This window comes from Halichoeres trimaculatus, unplaced genomic scaffold (assembly GCF_033239565.1).
Source record: "Halichoeres trimaculatus isolate MK-OKI-2021-1 unplaced genomic scaffold, fHalTri1.1 fHalTri1_scaffold_15, whole genome shotgun sequence".
In the NCBI taxonomy this organism is placed as follows: Eukaryota; Metazoa; Chordata; class Actinopteri; order Labriformes; family Labridae; genus Halichoeres; species Halichoeres trimaculatus.
The window spans coordinates 10084981-10106217 of NW_027437193.1; the positions used below are offsets into that span (position 1 = coordinate 10084981).

Consider the following 21237-nt stretch of genomic DNA (forward strand, 5'->3'; position numbering starts at 1 on the left):
CATACAGTTTTGGAAAGAAAGTGATGAAACAAAACTATAAAGGTGTGACACTTTTGGAATTAGTAAAACACAAGATAAATTTGCACAGTATTAAATTCATTCATTCAACATTTATCACAATTTTTAGTCACATGCTACTAAAACGCTACAGTATTTTAAATTTTGTTTAAGTGAGCCAAAGCTAATATTATCCAGTAAAAAGGAAACTGCTGCTTTTATCACTTCACATTTTCTTGACAAATAGGTAAGGTATTTTATAGCTTTGACTCCATAAATATATATTTCTTGTGGTGCTTTTTTAGAGTTATAATAAATCATTTTAATGTATTGTTATTGTAGCAGGACAGAGTAGTATCTAAGAGTCAAACTATGGAACCACCATCAACACCGCCTGGGGACTTACACCCCAGGAAGTACACTTCAGATTTTATTCATTACTGTAACTCACATAGGTCACACAGGTAAGTACTCAAAAAGGCAGAGGCAGGGTTTCAAATAAATTCAAAATTGTATTAAATCAAAATAAGATTCAAAACTGGATAACTTTACCTGAGCGGGGAAGAAAGGAAAATTTAAGCAATTAAACTATAGGGGAGAACGGGGTAAGTTGAGCCTGTGGGTAAATTGACCCACCCCCCTGTCTCTGGGAAACGGTAGGAATCAGTGGTCACATGACTCTGGATTTAGTTAGCCCGCCTCATTTCAAGCTCTCTGTGATGAACAGAAACACAAGTCAAAGTGTTGCGTAACATTTATTCTCCAAAAATCATTTTTTGCACGTCGAAGTAAAATTTCAACATATCACGAATAATGACTTTAAACCCAAAATAATTTTAACTATATTTTAAAACATACATCAAATGTGTTGCTGAACTATCATTGTATAAAACCATGTGAATCATGTAGCTAGGTATTAGCCTGAATTGCTAGGCTAGGTTGTTTTTAACAAAATGGTGGCTGTGGGGTAAAGTGAGCCAAAGTGCTTGGGGTAAATTGACCCAGTGATTTCACTTACCCCACAATGAGGCACTAAAGTGTCAGAGGTAAAACGTGTTTAAGTGTAGTAATACATAATGATTTTTTTTTTTTTTTTTTTTTTGGTGTAACATTGTAGACAAGCTAGAATGTCGAGGAAATACAGCAGGAAGACAAACTGGGGCTGAACACCCCTTGAAGAGATGCAGAGAGCAGCAACCGAAGTCCAGGGTGGAAAATCCACAAGAAAAGTGGCCACAGAGAGAAATATTGACAGGTCAACCTTACGCAGATTCCTAAAAAATAAAGAGGGAGGGGAAGTGACAGTGGCAGGCTACACAGGGACAGCAAACACAAAGAGGATCTTCACAGAGGAGATGGAGGAAGACCTTGCAAACCATGTGAAAAACTGGCTGACCAGTTCCATGGCCTAACGGCAAAGAAATCCAGTAATCCCCGAGAGCTGGAAAGCTAACCGTTCATCGGGTAGTGTAGAAGAGATCACTATTCAACTCAGGTAAACAGTTGGTCTTGTAGCTAAACAGGTTCTCAATAATGTCCCTATTCTTTTAGGTCGAGATTGGTTCATCAACTTCGAGGAACGCTACCAAAAAAGTCAAAAGGTCAACTTACACCCATGTGGTTCAACTCACCCTTTGAGGTGGAACAATTTACCCCTTAGCTGGGGCAAGTTGAGCCACAAAGACCTTTTTTTTTGACAGGTTATATTTCCATGACCAATCATTGTGGATGTGTTCTAATTATTTCCATTGATGTGAGACATCATGAAATTAATGTACATGTGTTGATTTCATTTCAATTTCATTTCCACTTGCCTACAGGTCAAACAATGTAAAAAGTGTCTCAGTTTACCCCGCTCTCCCCTAAACTAAAAGTGAGAGAAGAGTTTTTATTTTTACAATACTTAAAATAAGCCTACAACAAGTTTAATAAAATTTTAAAAGCTACCATGAACTGATAAAACGTACCTTAGTCATTATGATCTTGTAACCTGGAATAATATTTTTTTTCATTTCTTTTATGCCATGGGATAACTGTTGGCATTTTAAGCCATACATAATTTAAAACATGATCTGCACCCATACTCCTGCAATTACGGTAAAAAAGTACACAGTGATACTGACCAATCACCGAGAAGCAGCCGCTTCCTGTGCAGAAATGAATGCAAACCAGGAGCAATAGCAAAAAAATAGATGGAAATACTGAGGTTTACCAAACTCTGACAGTTTTAGACTGTTCAACTATCAGAGGACTTGTCGTCCCCGCTGTCTGTGGAGCCTGTCTCGGAGGTTTGCGGTGAGTTTTGTCTTCTGATCTCGGTGTTCATGGCTAACCGCCTCACCAACTCAGACTCCCAAACCTCTGCAGAGTGCTTAAGGCAAATATGGAACATGTGACTGATCTTGAAAGTTGACCAATACCCTATTTCATTTCATATGTTCATATCCAGAGTCTTTCAAGACAATGTAGTAATGTTCAATGTGCTTTTTTAATAATTAGCCTGACTTTACCACACCCAGTTTATGAGCTTACACATTAACAAGATGCAGCTTCACACTCAGAGAAAGAGTTTCCAACACATCGAACTCATGTATATCATAGTTTAAACAGCTTCTGTCACTGGGAAATGAGATTTAAGTGTGCAGCAACTTCCTTTTTGCATAATCAGAACAAATTCTTCTACTGTGTGGCCAGAATTCACATTTTCAGAGTGGTTTATGTATCTACTCTTTATCCAGAGCACTTCCACTGTTATGGAGCAAAGTTTTAAAAACAGTTTTACTAAAGCTTATTTGCTTAAACCACTTACTTGAATAATATGAAGCATCGTAAGGGAACTCAAATATTACTTACATGTTGTTTTTTCTTCTACAGAGATGAAGAGGCTGACTTCACAGCTGGCCGATGTGCCCCAAAGAGAGCAGCAGCAGCCTGCAAGTGGGACTAATTTGTCCTCCACCAGCACTCCACCTCATCTGGAGAACAGGCTCCTAGCTCAGACCTCCTCCTGCCATGCCCTCCAGCCCTCCACCCTGTCCTCCACCTCATCCTCCTTTCTCTCCACCGCTTCCTCTTCCCCTCTCCTCAGCACTGAGAACAAGCTCCTAACCACTCACAGCCAGTCGTCCCTTCTGTCCTTTTCTCTGCCCCCTTATGCATTTGTGCCTAAAAGCTCCCTGCAGTCAGCATCCAGACGTCAATTTGTCCATCCTTCTTCTGTTCGTGTTCCTGTTTTGGTTGCAAACCAGGAGAGCAATGATGGAGGAGCGAAAGACAAAGAGGAAACACCTGAAGTGATGGAGTCCTCTTTTGAAGAAACAAGTGTGGTACATAAGATTATCTTTTACCATTTCTCTTCAAACTTATTTAAAATCATATGAATGAATTATTATGAATTGAAATCTTGGTTTATCAGTTTTATTCTCCTGCATCAGGGGCATACTGTGGAGGATGAATGTTTGTCTGAAGAGGAGGATGAGGAGGAGGAGGATAACGCTGGAGCACCCATGGATTTAGCCCTCCTTGAAACAGATTTTAATCACCAAGAAGCGAATCAACCTGTGGTCGTCAGTCAGGATGAGTTTGCTGAGCTTGACAGGAGAGATGAACGAATCAAAGAGGAGCTGAAGAATAAAAAAGTGGGAGACGAAATTCAAACTATGTGTTTGTCAGGAATAAATCTCTGAATGCTCAAAAAAATTGAGCATGTTTGATCTACTTCTTTCTGTTCCTCAGTATCTCCTGCTGAACGCAGTGTGCTGCTCCCTGATCAATAAGAAGATAAATCCAGGTGAGAAGGACTGGGACTCAGAGAACAGTGTTTGGACCAGGATCTCGAACCTGTCAAAGGAGATATCAGTTTCTGACCCTCACTTTGTCCTAAAGGTGTGTTTTCTCCATTCAGACTTCCTAAACTTGTGTTTACTCATTCAACATTGTGAAAATGTGGATATCTGAAAGCATGGGGCTGCAGCACACCCCTTTAAATATACTGTGATGGATAATATGTACAGCTAGTATAACACTATTGCAGCTGATTTATTTTATTAGCTTCTTTTTATGTCAGAGACAAATCTTCACTTTTTACTGTTAAAATGACTGAAGCCTAAGAGATTTGTGTTTTCTTTTTCAGTTTTAAACACTTTGCTGTTCTATGTCTTGGATACAGGTGGCAGTTTACACACGACAGGAGCTAAACATCCGCATCACAGCAAACTTTTTGTTGGCTCTGGCTGCCAATCAGCCGTCCACAAAGCCTCATGTCCGCAGATACTTCTGTGCTGCTGTGCAGCTGCCCTCAGACTGGCTGGAAGTCGTCAGGATCTACAGTACTGTAAGTCTAATTGTCTCTGTAGTGAATTGGGTGCAGGACATAAAAAATGCTGTTATTCATGTCAATTAATCAAACATGATTTCTTCACCTAAAAAACAGCAGTTTTATTTATTTTTATTTTCCTTTACAATGCCAGTTTACCCAATCCTAGCATTATGTTTGTCTGTTTCCAGTGCTTCAGCCGCTCCCTGCCGATGTGCCTGAAGAAGGCAATGGTCGACAAATTCAAGCAGTTCAACGAGTATCAGCTGGCTAAATACAACACACGTAAACACCGCTGTAAACACAGCCGCAACAGACCACAAAACAAGGTACAGAAGCATTCATTTTGGTCCTTTTATGCACCCATACCCTCTTTAATCCACTTAGATATAATTCATCTTCTGTGTTTGTTACAGAAACCAACTGAGGAGCAGCTGAAACAGTGGGCCAACTTGCTGCGATCAGAAAAAACTATTCTGTCCAAGTTTGTAAGTGAATACTCAGCTCTTTACTTTGTATTTTTGAAAGTTTTAAAGATTTAGAAGTGGGTTTAAGCTCAATATAAGTTCATCTGAGGAGTTCAGGGAGATTTGGGTCTGGTGCAGATTTTTTCAATAAGACTGTGACAACACAAATGAACATCAGCTCTTTTGTTGTTTTTAGAAAAAAAGTTTCACCAAAGTTCCAATTTTCCTTTCACAGTTATTGTATTTATTCTGTATCAGAGTTGGTTTGTTCTGTAGCAGCACACACCTGTATAAACTTACAGTTAACACTGACATGTTTGTGTGTGTGTTTGTCTACAGCTGCAGGTAGAGGGCAGCACTGAGGCGGTGGTGGTGGATAAAAAGCAGAGTGAGTTCAGTTTGAAGAAGATGATTAAGAGGCTTCACATTAAAGAACCGTCTGAACACGTTATGGCCATCCTGGGGAGAAAGTGAGCAACAGAAACACACACTGACACACACACACTGATCATCTCTAGTGTGAATTTTTTCTTTTTTTGTAATGCTCATTCAATGCTTTTGTATAGTGTCTTAAATATTTGTTTTGCCTACTATGAGAGACATACATCAAAGCAAAAGTTGAAGTTTTTAAAAATCTATCAATAAAAACATAAAAACACTCTGTATCAGCCCTTAACTGCATAACAGTGTAATAAAACGTGAAAATGTCATGATGCTGCTTTTAAAAGCTAAAAGATGTGTAATTGATTGTTGCTAGATTCTTTTTTTAGGCATTTAACTTCACTCTAAGGAGTAGAGCAGAGTAGAAGAGATTGAGCAGTTATCGTCCTTCAGCATTTTATCCTCTAATCGTTCAGATCATGAAAAAGCAGCAGACAAAGGAGTAGAAAAAAAAAGTTTGACAGGATTTTTGATATTCCTGCTGTAACTGGTTAAAATAACTCAGTTGAATGACATGTGCTGCCTTCAGGTATCCTGCTGATATGAAGTCGTTCTCTAAAAGTGGGATGAAGGGTGTGTGGGACAGGGAGCGAGCTGGGCAGCGAATGAAGCTGAAAGAGCCAGAGACATGGGAACGACTCATCAGTCTGGAAGGAAATAAGGCTGCTACCTGGGAGAAACTCATCGGTCTGTTCAGCATCAACATTTCAGAAACTGTTTGTATTAAATCATGTGGAGAAAATGTGATTTTTGTTCTGTCTCTTCTGTGCAGACAACAAGTCTCTGCCGTTCATGGCCATGCTGAGAAACCTAAGGAACATGATCACTAAAGGCATCAGTGAGGCTCATCATAACAAGATCCTCAGCAGACTCACCAATAAGGTCAGATTGTTTTATTATGGTGATGATGACTAACCTTTTAAGATCAAATATCTAAAGCTCTATCTGTTACTCTGTGCTTTTGATGTCTTTACAGAAAGCTGTTATTCAGAGCCGACAGTTTCCATTCAGATTCCTCGCTGCCTATAAAGTCATCATGCAGCTGCGAACTATAGGTGAGAAACTTTTACGCAGAGAGAACAGAAGTCCCCCCTTTAGAAGCTCTTTTCATCACTTAATCAGTCCTTACAATTGTAGGACTGGAGTGGAGGAGTCTGGTAATTGATAAATTATTGCTTCTAATTATCAATTCTTTTGTTTCACATTTTATGCCAGCCTCGGCTTCACAGAAGGCCATCCCTCCTGTCAAAGAAATCTTGAAAGACATCATGATGAAGATCCCAAAGAGTAAACGCTTCAAACGTCTGGACTGGGAGACGACTGGGAGAGTCAGACTGAGGGTGACGCGTGGCGTGCCGTTTATCTACAGACTGTACAGAGTGAAGAAGGCTCAGCTCATGAAAGCTAAGTAAGTGATAAAAATAAACGCATTTAAGTTGGCAAGTTTAAATCTGAGTGATGAGGTAAAATGTTATTATTCATGTTTCTGTGTCTGTGAATCCAGTGAGAGGCTGTTCACTGTCGATCTGTTGGATCGTTACCGAAAAGCTCTGGAAACAGCCGTGCAGATCTCCTGTCGTTACAACGTGCCCCCGCTCCCTGGACGGACTGTCGTCATTCTTAACTCATACATGATGGCTGACCTTAAGATGAATGAGGAGCAGGACTTCTGCCTCCCCCCAGACCCTGAGGAAGAAGAGGATAAAAAAGAAGACAAGGAGGAAGAAAAAGAGATGGAAGAAGAGGAGGAAGATGTAGAGGAAGAGGAGAAAGAGGAAGACAAGGAGGAAGAAGAAGAGATGGAAGAAGAGGAGGAAGAAGAAGAGATGGAAGAAGAGGAGGAAGATGTAGAGGAAGAGCAGAAAGAGGAAGAGGGGGAAGAGAAAGAAGAGGGAGAGGAGGAGGAAGAAAAGGAGGAGGAGAACTTAGGAAAAAAGAAAAAGAAGAAGAAAGATGACAAATTCACTCCATCTGTATGGGCCTGTATCTCTGAACACTAATAACACAACAATCACTAGTGTTAATCCTCATTTAAAAAAAAAAATCAACCTCTCTCTGTTCTTACGTCCTCTCAGGTTGAGGAGATGTCAGTTTTGCTCTCTCTGATGATCTGTAGCAGCGCTGAGGACAGTCAGCTCTGTCTGTATAATTGGAATACAAGTGAAGAAGTGAAGCTGAAGTCTGATGATCTTCTGGATAATGTCAGGAGTGTTGTCAAACGACTAAAGGTCAGGGCTTTCAGCTTTTCTGTGACATCTTTAGTTTTTTGTTGTTTTTTTAAATCCTATTTTGATACTTGAAATGATATCTTTCTTACTTGGGTAAATAGCTACACATTCAGCTACTACTACTGCAAAAGCAGAGCTCAACCTGTCATGTTACAATCCTTTGTAAAAGCTGGAAACTCTCTCCAACCTAAACGATCTCTTTGATATTTGATCGATACAGTAGATTTATTTGAGCTGTTATTTAAGAGAATTTCTTGTTAGATTTTTCTTTTACTAAGGATTTCTTCTCTTTCCCAGGTGTTCAGAGATCTGACTACTGATGACACAAGTTTTCATTCAGTGCTGTTCACAAACAAAAACAAGGTCAGTTATTTTCTTAACAGCAGGATTTCATTTTGACAAGTAGGAGCATTTATTTCCTTGCTGCTGCCTGTCTTGGCCAGTTCTCCCTTAAAAAAGAGGTTTTTAATCTCAATGGGACCAAGCTGATTAAATAAAGGTTAAATAAGATGAATAAAAAAGTTCCTTATCTATGGTAAAAACAATAAAATTAGTTGAATGGCAGGGTCTAAAGGATTAAAATTGTGCCACAAACTTGTGCAATTTTGTATGAATCTGTAAGTCCTTATAACCACTCTGAAACTGACAGTGCTGCTACTCTACATCTCATCGACACAAAGTTATCCTGACCTTGCATGCTTTTTTAACACAGATTGACAACATCATCATGGTGACTGACTACGGGGGCAATCGTGAACTAGAGTGGATTGTTACAAACTACAAGAAGGATGTGAACAACAAAGCTCTTTATGTGAAGATCTACTTTTCAGAACGGTGTGAAGATTGATATTTGAGTTGTTCATGGTTTGATGTATCTTCGCCTTCCTGTTTCTACTTCATTTTGAGTTGATGATCTGTTGTTTTGTTGGTCACTTGCAGAAGAGAAGAGTTTTACTCTGACAGGAACTGTGTGAACCTGGTGGGCTTCAGTGAACAAATGCTCAGGTAAGGCTCTTGTCTCTCAGTATGATGCTTAATTTTTTGCCCGTCACCTTTATGGGATTGTTTAATTTAAACAAAATAAATGAAAATAATATTTCTGAGATCTTTTAAAGAGCAAGGCTAGCTTTTTTTTCCTAATTCCAGATTTCATGCTATGTTATATTAAACTGTTGTGGCTTCACACTTACTTCACAGAAATAAGAGTAATAATGCTTTTTCTCATCCATCCGTCCGTTTCAACTGCAACTGAATGTTTTCCCAAAATGTTTAATCAATGATTTAACAACTTGACCAGGTTTGTGGCAGAGCGAGGATCGTCAAGATTCATGGAGCATGTGGAGCATTTAGACAAACTGTACAACATCCCACCACCAGAGGGAGCTAAACACCTCCAGACTTCAACTAATGTTCTAATCCCAGCCAGTCCAAAGTTACGGTAGGATCAGTTTTCTAATTTATTAAGCCTTAATTTGAACATATCTTGCTTTTCCTCACTTTTTTAACACTGACTCCCTCCTCTGTTCCCAGGTGGAGAGGTGTCCGTGTGTTTATCTCCTCCACTTTCAGGGACATGCACGCCGAACGTGACATCTTGGTGCGCAGCGTGTTCCCTGAGCTCAGGCGTCGTGCTGCTCAACACTGCCTCTACCTGCAGGAGGTGGAGCTGCGCTGGGGTGTGACAGAGGAGGAGTCTGAGCGGGCCGCTGAGCTGTGCCTGTCCGAGGTTTGTCGCAGTCAGATGTTGGTGGGAATCCTGGGAGAGAGGTACGGCCTGGTGCCTCCAAGACCTGTCCTCCCTGACCTGCCACAGTACAGCTGGGTAAGACCTGTTATCAAAGAGATTTTTCAGAGAGAGCATTTGAAGCTTTTCGTGTAGAGTTGCAAATAATCATTTTAGGAGAAATCCCAATGCTGCATTTCAACACTCCTTCCTGAAGTTGATACTGTTTTCTTAGAAATTAACAAAAACGTGAAGAAATATCTACTATACTTTGCAGTAGAGTGAATAATAAGATAATACTTCCCCTTCCTTAAACCAGTAAAAGCATCTCATTCTTCGTGTACAGCTGGCATCAGCCCCCACAGGCATGTCTATCACAGAGATGGAGATCCGTCAGTTCCAGGCTCTTTACCCTGACACAGCCAAGCAGCGAATGTTCTGCTTCTTCAGAGACCCAAACATCACCAAGTATGTTTTTCATGCTCACACCCTTAACTCACTGTTTAAGATTTTTAAAACTGGTGAATGATGTGCTGTAACACAAACGCAGCTTGCTGGAAGTCCATTTCTCTTTAATTGTAATTTCAGATCAGTTCCTGTGGCGTGGAGATCTCATTTTGCTCCTGAATCAAAGGAGGCTGAGTCTAAAATGGCCTCTTTAAAGAGAAGGATCCTAGACAGTAAAGTGAAGGTCACTGAGAAGTGAGTCGCCTCAATAACTTGCCTGAAGATGAAGGAAATCAGTGCTTTTGGCTAAATATTTCAAAACTTAGTTTCATTTCATGTTTACATTTTTTCTTTTTTTCCCCTTAATTGTGTAACAGTTACCCGTGTGAGTGGGGAGGTGTTGTGGATGGAAAACCATATCTGAAAAACCTGGAGGACTTTGGCAAAGCTGTGCTGAATGACCTGTGGACGGCTGTCGTAAAGCAGTTTGTTGAAGTGAGTCGCTCTGATATTTAAATCAGTTTGATTTCCATCTTAAATAACTATCCAGTGTATCAACATAGTCATTGTGCAGAAGATCTTGACATTGTACTCTCTCTATAACAGGAGGATGATGATGCTGAGGCTGCTTCTGAGCTGAAGGAGCAGGAAGTCCACCAGGGGGCGCTGCAGAGACAGTTCTTTGGCAGGCAGAAGCTGCTTAGAGCAGCTGTAGAGGTGTCGGAGCAGGTCCAGGCTAAAGGAGGGATGATGGTGGTGGAGGGAGGACCTGGAGAGGGAAAAACTGTCTTCATGGTACTTTTTTTGAAGAACTTTTAAAATAATTATCCCTATTTTTAGATTTCTTTGAAACACTATCAGTTTTTTTTTAATAGAGTGAATTGTTAAACCAGACTTGTAAAAGTTATTTTACTATTCTCAAGATGTACTATCTTATCTGAAGATGAGTCCAAAAACCAAAAATTTAATTGACAATAATACAAAGTTGTTAATTAAATTTTTATATTGGAAAAGTTTAAACCTCAGAGCCTTTTTTTCAACAAAGTCTATTTAAAAACCTGGTAGCTGAGAGTGAACTGATTAAATAACTTTTATAATAATAATAATAATAATAATAATAATAGATCTTATTTAAAAGCGCCTTTCAAGACTCAAAGACACTGTACAATAGTTAAAATCAATCCTTAAATATATATTTTGGATATTTGATCATTTATATTTGCTTTGTTTATGTCCCTCTTTTGTCACAGGCTGCTTTAGCAGAGGCTCTAAGGTCAGGAGGGAAGTCCAGGACAAACCTGGTGTGTGATGTCATCTCCTACTCTACAGCTGCCAGCCAATCAGCTCGCTCTGTGGAGAACCTGCTCAGATTCCTCATTCAGTGCTTGAGGAAAATGAAACAAACTGAAGAGGATGCCCCTCTGCCCCAGTCCTACAGGTAGATAGGAATGGGAATTTTGAATGACCTTTTTATATTATTTGAACTAACTATGGTTCATCATGTTTCTCATGAACTGACTTTTCTTTCTTTGAATGATTTCTCATCACAGAGATTTGCTGTCTGAGTTTCTCTCCAGTTTAAGTGACATGAAGAGAGAAAAACCTCTGGTGCTGCTTGTTGATGGAGTGGATCTTGTTCAGGATGGCAGAGGTCAGCTTTGCTCTGATTGGATACCACAGGAGCTTCCAAAGGTCAGTTACAGGGATGGAAAAGTATACCAAAGTCAAGTCCATAACTGTTGGCTCATGGAAATACAAGATACAAGAGTAAAAACGTTTTTTGGAGGGTTAACTTCATCCAAGTGAGGTTTGGTTTAGTTTTGCTGTTTTTCCTCATTTCAGGGTGTTTGCTTGGTAATGAGCATGCCATCCAAAACAGCTCTGCTACAAACTCTGGCCAAGAAAAGAGGCACCATCATGTTTTCTCTGGGTCAGCTCACCATGCTGGACCGAAAAGACATCGTTCAGAAAGGACTGGACACGTTTGGGAAGAAACTCAGTGACTCTGCATTCAACAACCAGGTCCTTCTCCAATTCCCTGGCCTTAAGCTATAAACCTACTCATTTTTGGTGCTTTCTGATCAGATGTCCATTTCTGCTCCCACCCTTGATGCTCGGTGCACTCATAAATGTATTTCTGATTTTGCCTTCCCCTAAAATGGTGCTGTTTGTTTATGCAGCTCCAGATGCTGGTGATGAAGAAAGGAGCAGTAAGTCCTCTCTTCCTGCACCTGGCCTGTGAGGACCTGAGGAACTACGCCTCTTTTGACAAGGTCTAATAACACTTCCACTATTTCTTTAAATGAGTTTAATGTACAGTGAATTTATAACTTACATTACCAGTAGTTTTTTGAATCTTGAAGTTTAACTTGAGAGGAATAGTGCTCACCATCAGTTAGTCAAACAGTGTATTCATTTCTTAGTTGAAGGAGAGTGTTGATGGGATGCCTCAGTCTCTGAGTCTGTTGGTGCAGTACAGTCTGGACAGACTCTGCTCACAGTACCGAGGCATGCTGGGACTCCGCTGGGCCCTGGCAGTGCTCACTGTCAGCACCACGGGTAAGATGAGCCATGTTTTTACACCACTCTTAGCACGCTTTCAAACTTAATTGAATTACTTTGTTGAGGTATGTTTATGAATGGCTTAACTGTCTTCATCCTCAGGCCTGAGGGAGAGAGACTTGTACTCTGTTCTGAACACATGCAACAACTTATCCTCATGGGACAGACAGGCAACATGGGAGGAAGCTCTAAATCTGTCCAGGAATCCTAAAAGATGTGTTCCCATGGCAACTTTCACTCAAATAGTGCTGAGTTTGCGAAGGTGAGGAATTTGTTATAGACTGTATTTAAACAGTTGACAAAGTCCATGTATAAAAGACTGAAGGAACTTAATTTTCCATTTCATTCATTTCCCTCATTGACATTTCTCATTAGGCTATGGGATCAGTTAAGTGCTGTAAGACGCCTTCAATACACTGTTAGTTTTTTGAATCAAAATTTATTGAGAGCACATTACACATTAATTCAGGGTTTGCTTCACAGTGTGACCAGCAGTGACTAGTTTCCAGCATGGCTAGCTGGAAAATGCTGTCTTAAGTATTTAACTGTACAAATTCACTCTGTCTGAGGCCTGTTTTTCATACCAAACTTTCTTTTTTATTCATATTTCTATTGAACTTTAAGGACATGTTTGAAGGTGACACATTTTGGAGAAATGGTTTAAAGGAAGAGACAATAAACCTGTTTTTGTTCTTTCCTGCAGTCTGATTGGTTCGTCTCATTGCCACGACACTGATGACCTGCTGAATCTGACCAATCAGGAGGTGAGACGGGCCTTTGAGGAATTTCTGCTCCCTACAGACACAGACAGAACCAGAGCTCATCTTGTACTTGCAGGTAGATTAAACACACTCACAGGTTAGTCTACATTTCTGTACATGCTGACTTCACCGTCCTGTCTTCTGTGTTCAGCTCATCTGTGGGCTCTGGCTGACCCACAGGGCACAGACACCTTCTTGCACTGTGAGGCCAACTCTGTCATGAACCTTCCCTCAAACCTGGTGAGTCTTCCTTTTTCATGATTGTAAAGGCTTGATCAACTTTGTTCTTTCTTTATCCGGAAGATTTTTTTTGACTCTTTCCTCTTCTATTTGTCTTTAACTAGATTCAAAGTGGTCAGATGGAGGCCCTTCATTCTCTGCTCTCCAGCTACTTCTTCCTGTATGCTCAGGTGCGCCATGGCCTCCTGCACCAACTCCTGGAGACCTACAGCTTGTATGGTAAGTACGCATGACAATGCAATGTACAATGAAACGGCTTATTTTTTTTTAATGATTCGCCTTTTTTCTTCATGATGCATTTTTTTCTGTGCTATAGACAACAAGCATGACTCTGCGCCCTCATAATTTACTCAAATTTTTCTTTGACTTTTTTTTTTATTCCTCCATGTGATATTTCCATTCAGTTGGTTCCCAAAGTGGCCTTGAAGACTGCCATAGTTTCCTGAAGCGTCACGCTCAGCTGTTCTCCTCCTGGCCGGCGCTTTTCATCCAGCAGGCCCTCAATGAGCCTCCTGAGACGTCTGCTCACTCCTGGGCACAGGGCCTGATAGGAAAAGGATGGGTCCGTGTTGTGGAGTGGCTGAATAACAACAACCAGCTTCAACAGGAGCCCAGGTATGAAGGTTATGAGAAGTGTGATATTGTGGGGTTGTAAGTTTGTCTTTTGAAACTTGAATTTTTTTTTCCAACTTAATAATCCGTCAGAATCTATCAATGGTCCTCTGTGTTTAATCTCAGTGAGCTGGTGTCCACCTTCTCCTCTGAACCCACCTGTTTGGTTGTGAGCTCAGATGAAGATCTGATGGTGGTCGGCACCGGGCAGGGAACACTTCACGTCATCAACACTCAGACGGGACAGGTAGGAGAGTAATTTTAGTTTAGAGAATGAGAAGCAGTCCTGACCACCAGTAGTTTCTTTTTTATAACAGGAAGTGAAATCTCTGGTGAGCAGCTGTGACGGCATCTCCAGCTGTTTGTTTCTTAACGATGGCCGCCTTGCTACCACCTCCTACGATGGACGGATAGAGATCTGGGACATCGGGAACAGCTGCAGGTGAGAGGAGGGTTAGATTCAAACACCTCCCTCTCTCCTAACCCGGATGTTTCCTGTTTTGTCTCCAGATGTAGTTTGGATTGACCGCCTCATGTTTCATGTCTTTTCAGGACCGCTCTCATTGATGCTCACACTAACACGATAACAGCGAGTGACATCACTGCAGACAGGAAGAACCTCGTCACTGTATCTCTGGACTTCATGTTGAAAGTTCGTCCCATAAGAAAAATGTTTCTGTGTTTTCTAAAACACCATGTAATGTAATAGTGCAGCTTTAATGATGCTGTTTTTCTCTTTCCTCAGGTCTGGTCCTCAGCTAAAGGTAATGAGGTAGCAGCCCTTCACAGCTCCAGCCCTTTGAACTGTGTGACCTTTGACCCTGAGGGTCTCCTGCTGGCTGCAGGTTGCTGGGATGGGAAAGTGATTATTTGGAATTGGCTCCAGAATAAAATCAAAACAGTAAGTGGAAATTGATCAATTAAAAGATTATAAGTTGAAAGAAGATAAATCACACTGAGTCAACATTTCAGGAAGATTTTCTGATAGTCATCCATCTGTTTCCTCAGAACCTGTGTGGTCACCAGCGCTCTGTGCGCAGTCTCTCCTTCGCTCCCTCCTCCTCCATGCTCTGCTCTGGCTCTGTGTCTGGAGAGGTCAGGGTGTGGTCAGTGTCCACCTCCACCTGTGTGGGATGTTTCCAGGCTCACTGTGGAGCCACAGAGGCCCTCACCTTCCTGGAGGAGGGGAGCCTGCTGCTGAGTGCTGGCTCTGATCACATGGTGAGGATATAATAAACCGCATATTTGAGCCTCTAAATAACAATTACGTCAGTAAAATTATATTATTGTGTATTATTTTTGAACGAACATCCCCTTCTCTCTTTTTCTTCTTGTTATTCAGCTCCATCTCTGGTCAGGGGGGCTTGGACGTTCAGTTACTACATTAAAAAGTGATGTGGTAAGCTTCTTGTTTTTTACTACTGCACCTTCTTGAAAGGGAGCTGATATTTAATATGATGAGTAAGGTTTTTAAAAATAGTCTGTCCAATTCTCTTTTTATCTTGCCTTGTAGTATGAACAGGAGCCTCCTCGTAAGAAACTTAAACGTGAACCCTCTGCTTCGGCTGCTCTGTGTGTGGCTGTTAACGGAGACTATGCTGCTGTGGGATATCACGCTGACGGCATCAAACTCTTCAGTCTGGAGTCAGGTGTGTTTCTGATTGTAAACAAAAATTTGAAGCAATATTTTAAATTGGTTTGACCAAGAATAATGTTAGATTTAAATAAAGACAGTGATGAATAAGACAGTCATCACTTAAAGAAACACTTAAAAAGAAGACTATGCTCTACTTAAAAGTAGATAAATGGGGTAAACAGGCCCTTACTATTATATTGTAATCACAGGTGAGAAGATCTGGGACTCAGGTCACCTCGATGTGTCTGTGCCCTGCCTGCGGTGGGTCTATGTGGATGTGGAGCAGACAGAACCTGAGCTGCTGGTGTCTGCAGGCAGCGACATACGTCTGAGGATCTGGAAGAAGAAAGAAGGAGAGGAGGGGCTGCTGGGACATCTGGACCAGTGTGGAGTGTTTGGTCACCAGCGTCGCTCCATCCTGGCGATAGAACAAAACTCAACTTACCTGGCTACAGCTTCAGGTGAGTGACATTAAGGTGACTGTTTTCTCCACATCAAATCAAGAGAAAGCTCTTAAATGTTTTCGTTCTGTGTTTCTCTCTGGATAAGACGACTGCACAGTTTTTCTGTGGCTGCTGAGCGATCTGGCTGATGGTTCCTGTGATCAGCCTCATGCGCTGCTGAAAGGTCACACAGGAGGAGTCACCTGTCTGTCTTTCAGCCCCGATGGTGATCAGCTGCTGTCAGGTGGAAAAGATCAGGTACAGTGACTTCTTTAATAGACGCTGACAAATACTCCATTTGATAAAAAAAATCAATAAAGTATGTATAAATCACATTTCTCTTTAAAACATTTAAAAATAAATGTTTCATACTGATGGCCTCTTGTCAGGTACTGATAGATGTGTGTGTTTCAGGCTCTGATGGTTTGGGATGTGAGTGTGTCTCCTGCTGTTCTCTCCAAGTCCGTTCCTCACGCTCACAGAGACTGGATCACGGGGTGTGTTTGGACTCCAGACTGTGTGGTAACTCCTTCGTTCTGCTGTACTGTTGTATTTTCAGAGCTGCTGTGTTTCTGTAGACCTGTCTTCATCAGACTCTGTCCCTTTCCAGATCAGCTCGTCAAACGATGGCAGGCTTTGTTTCTGGGATCTGCAGGACGGCAAACGTCTCAAAGAAATCTCCTGGACCAGTTCTCTCACATCTGTCTGCTGTCTGGTGAGAAACTTATTTACCTGTAAGCTTTCCTGAGGTCGGCTGTTTGTGTCTTATTCACGTAGGAGGAACTAATCTCAGCTTCGTGGTAACTCGTTTAGAGCTGAAAGGATTCCTCGAATGATTCGAGGTACTCGATCACAAAAATTACTCGAGTAATTTTCTCCGCCTCGAGGAATCGTTTAATTTTGAAAAAGATCAAAGAGGGGTATTTTAAATAGAGCTGAGGCTATATTAAGAGAGTGTTCAGATCCCTCAAGCTACCTCTTATACAAAATAGCAACTAGCAACAAATTTAGCTTTTTTTCTAGAGTTTGGAGACTAATGGGTCATTCTACGAAACGGGTGCCATTTGGGTCCGCAACATTTGATGACATGTACAAGGCACAAAAAATGTGTCAGTGTGTTTACAGATTTTGGAGCTACCAAAGCAAGTGCTCTTTTGACATGCTGTATCAGAAAATACTATTTCTTAAAGAGAAAAATTTTCATTTGGAAAAAAAACTGCTCTTTAACTAAACAAAATTGTATTTTATCCGATTACTCGATTAATCGATGGGATTTTCAGTAGAGTACTCGAATACTAAAATATTCAATAGCTGCAGCCCTAAGCTCGTTGTTTGTTGTCTCTGTGTGCAGGGGCAGTTTGTGATCGCTGGCTGTGCAGAAGGATCGCTTCATGTTTGGAACTGGGAGACAAACTCAGAAATCAGCCACATCGCTGCACACAAACAGCGTATCCACCACTGCTCTGTCCTACCAAACACAGGTTAATGTCTCATGTTAACACCTTCACTCTCTGGGCCTGATGCTCAGTTTTCTCTGCGATGAAAGACCTTGTCTTTATTTCTTCCCATTGACTTTCTTTTTAAAGACAAGGACAAAGAATTCAACCCAGAGGAAATGTCAGTCCTCACTGCGTCTGATGATGGATCGGTGCAGCTCTGGAAACCACTGCAGGTCTGTCAGTCTAACTCAAATAATGAATTTCTTTTCCCATAATGTGAATTAAATGTGCTTTATTTTCATCCTTTTCCAAAAAAAAACCAAAATAAAATGAAGTTGCAAAGAAAATAAAATGAGTTTCTGAGTTAACAGCCATGAAATAGTTAAATGAATAGATCTTTCAAGTGATAATTTTCTTGTTTCTTTTTTCTTATGTGACAATAAACCACCTCTTTGTCTCGTGGCCAAGAGAAAACTATCTGAGGTGGTCCATGTATTTGGTCTCATCTTTAATTCTGCCCTAGATTCAATTTGTGATAACATTATTTCACTTTTTAAACTGATTTGTCTTCCTGTCTCACATTTTGTATTTTTAAACACAGGTGGAGCACTTTAACACCTTCCAGGGTCACAGCGGCTCCATACACGGAGTCGCGCTAAAAGAGGAAGTCCCAGAATTCCTCACTGTTTCTGAAGACTGCTCATTGAGATGCTGGACAATAACAAAAGGTTCAACTTTATACTTAAATGTTTTATTATCTTTAAAGTCTCACTCCTCACCTGATGTTACACAAAGAAGGAGACACTATCTTATTAACATGTTATCTCATTGCCTCATGTCAGTCTAGTTTTTGATAGACAATATGTGATCTTTTCTTTATGTTTGACTCAGTTCCCCTTTGTATTGTGTTTTTTCAGAGGGTCCCACCAGCTGTAGAGGTCCTGTCACAGCTCTGTGCTTCTCTCGGGGAGGTGATCTGCTTCTGGTTGGGTATGAATCTGGATATCTGGACATTTGGCAGAACTACTCTGTGGTTGGTCACAAGCAGGTGAGGACACAAACAAAGAAAAGATGAATACTGGACATGTGCAGGCTGTTTTGTGCTTGTGATGTTACATGTTTTGTGTCCTTTTTTTTGTTGCCCTGAGTCAGACTTCAGCATATCCCGTCACAGCAATCTGCTCCATGCCTGACAACCAGTTCGCTGTCGGCTACGTGGAAAATCATGTTGATGTGTGGAAGCTGGTGTGGAATCGACAACACGGCACAGCAAGGTAAAAACAATCCCTCTACTAAGATGCCATTTGAGACACACTCACTTTGGTCTTTTCTTTGTTAAATAAAGATAATTTGAGGATTTGAAGGTACTGTTTTAAACTAAAATGGGTGCTGTTTAATCTTGTTTCTCTGACCCTCCACAGCCTGGTGAAGGTCAATACGTACAAAGTGGAAAATCGAGTGATCTACCTCACGTACTGCACAGTCCTGTTGGCTGTGTCGTACGATGGGACCATGTTTGACGTCATGATGGAGGGTCATGATGAAGAGGAGAAATGGAGCCACACAGTCTCAAGGTACAACAAGACACTTGACACTTGAAGATGGCAGCTTTTTAGACTTTTCATTTTCCCAAACAAGATACTGCATTGTGTCATTCAGCTCTGCTTTTGCATGCTGGGTGCAGACTGAGATATAATTAAAATAAACCCTTTTGTGGTTGAAGTGGACACAAATTTTTGATAACAGTCTTGAATATAGTTGATAACTTTTTTTGGTTGGTCATTTAAAATCAAACTAGGCTCCATTTTTGCTTCTTTTTTTCTTTTTTGTTACAATTGATCTAAATAGATGGTAGTAAAAAAGAAAAAGATGCTCATCAAGTTTCTTTCCTTTCTTTTCCTCAGCTGGTGTCAGAATGTTCGAATCATGCAGTTAATCCCCAACGACGATAAGAGTGTGTGGCTGGTGGGTGAAACAGATGGACAAGTTTCGATTGGCTTCCTTGTGAGTTTTGATTAATTATCTCAAAATTAAGGCTTTGCAATTAAATCATTCATGTTGACTGATGCCTCTGCTTTCTTTCTTTTAAGTTTTCAATGGGCCCTAAACAAAGTTTAAATTCAAGTTTTTGCTCAGTGGACATGGTGACAGATGAAGAGGAGAAGGAGGGAAGTGTGATCACAGCTGTTACTATGAACAAAGGTACAAACATTTATGTGAAATGTTATTTAACTTCATTTACTACCGCCTTTTCTGAAACAACCATGGTGGGTTTTTTACATTCCTACAGAGTCTGTTGTGTGTGGGGACGCAAAGGGCTACATGTGGTTCATACATTGTCAAGAGCACTCTACGTGGCGCAACAGAATACCTGTAAGAACCAGAGAAGCATGATGTTTCTCCTCAAAGACAGAATTGGGATAGAGAATTGAGATTGAGATGCAGCCAGTAGTTTGGGGTACATATTGATTATGATGTTTAATCCTCAGGCCCACAGTGACAGGATCAGCGTGCTGAGACTCACTGACAGCACCGTCATCTCTGCCTCCTACGACAGGACAGTGAAGCTGTGGGACAGAAAGACTAAGAAACAGGTACATCAGAGACTGTTTGGAGGGTTTTGTAAATATAAAGTACTTACTAGACTCTGACCAAATAAATAAAATCAAGCAACAGAAAAAAAAGTATAACACATAAACCTGGAAGATATTTTTAAGCAGATTTTAACCTATCCCTTCACTCTCTCTTCCTTCAGGTGGGCATGTTTGTGTGTGGAGCTCCTGTTCTGCTGTTGGAGGTGAACCCTAAAAAACCCACTGAGCTGGTTTGTGGTGATGGACAGGGGAAAGTCTACTTCCTCTCCTGGAAAGAATAATCCCAGGAAAATTACACTTTGACTTCATTTAGGGAAAACCACTTAACACAGTATGCCTTGCTAACCAAAGAGATGTGTTTTGCTTTGTCCCAGTTTTATGATGGTAATACTATGATGAATGTCAAAAACAGAGGAAAAACATTTACCCTACATTCAGACAATAACTATGAGAATGATATCTGGTATATATCTTTTAAGCCATATTTAGCTGTGCCTTGTAATACAGACTGTAGAATTCTCAAGTGTCATCTACAAATATGAAAAAAAATGATCAGTTTAAAAAAGATATTTCAGTTTTGTATGAAATTTGTTAAGGGTATTTTATTTTGTTGGTTAAGAACTTGCAAATGTCTCAAGCAAGTATAAAAACAGAATCATGCTTTAAAAGTGTTATATGTTTTTTTGCACTATCTAATCATGAATGGCCTTTAAATTTAAATGGTAAAAACTGTAAAAGTATTGACCAAGTTAAAAAAAGAAACATTAAAAATGTGATCAGTTTTAATTTAAATGTAAATATTGAGAAGAAGATGAGCATGAATCTAGAAAACAGAAACACTTAAAGTGTGTTTAAATCTGGTGCAATAGCCTGAAATGGTGCTTTCTTTTGAATTAAAACTATAAATCAAACCAGCACTTTGTTGTTATTTTATTTTTATGGGAGCCTGTAGTTTTTTTTTGTTTTTTTGTTTTTTTAGACCATTTTGTCTAAAGTCTTGCGTTCAGTTACTGATACATCTTTTAAATTGTCTTTTGTTTTATTTTTGTTTTTCTGTGCAAGTTAAAGTGTTTTAAATGTAGTTCTTAGCTTCACACTGAGAGTTGAAATTAATTGCTTTATGTTTTCTTGGGGAAACGCTGAGACCCATCTAAGCCAAGGGAAATCATTGGTGGACATCCAAACAAAGCTTATCAATGACTGAAAGTGCTTTTACAGCCCTGTTATCTGCACTGAAGTGCTTCTGTACTGTTGACATTGAGATAGGATTGCTACTATTCCCCACACACTGCTCAAGAATGACATCAATTTTAAGACTATCAATAATAAAGG

General features: G+C 40.4%; 1 protein-coding gene across 1 annotated transcript; it reads left to right on the forward strand.

Moving 5' to 3' along the window:
- Window positions 1–2139: 2139 nt before the first annotated feature.
- On the forward strand, window positions 2140–20803 carry LOC141804752 (telomerase protein component 1-like). The gene is made up of 55 exons (XM_074689366.1): window positions 2140–2292; window positions 2872–3323; window positions 3432–3635; window positions 3733–3882; window positions 4166–4330; window positions 4504–4641; window positions 4729–4800; window positions 5119–5249; window positions 5750–5907; window positions 5993–6102; window positions 6197–6275; window positions 6436–6628; window positions 6725–7193; window positions 7296–7448; window positions 7746–7811; window positions 8161–8282; window positions 8388–8453; window positions 8746–8886; window positions 8979–9270; window positions 9518–9639; window positions 9760–9873; window positions 9996–10113; window positions 10225–10413; window positions 10869–11056; window positions 11169–11310; window positions 11461–11640; window positions 11799–11891; window positions 12042–12177; window positions 12283–12442; window positions 12884–13017; window positions 13093–13181; window positions 13286–13400; window positions 13586–13796; window positions 13920–14040; window positions 14111–14235; window positions 14346–14445; window positions 14539–14694; window positions 14802–15014; window positions 15136–15192; window positions 15307–15442; window positions 15639–15890; window positions 15979–16130; window positions 16287–16394; window positions 16483–16587; window positions 17224–17353; window positions 17459–17544; window positions 17913–18039; window positions 18229–18359; window positions 18464–18585; window positions 18733–18885; window positions 19216–19315; window positions 19402–19513; window positions 19602–19684; window positions 19801–19905; window positions 20067–20803. The coding sequence occupies exons 2-55, from the start codon at window positions 2874–2876 to the stop codon at window positions 20184–20186; spliced, it is 7944 nt and encodes a 2647-aa protein (XP_074545467.1). The 5' UTR covers window positions 2140–2292; window positions 2872–2873; the 3' UTR covers window positions 20187–20803.
- The last annotated feature ends 434 nt before the right edge of the window (window positions 20804–21237 follow it).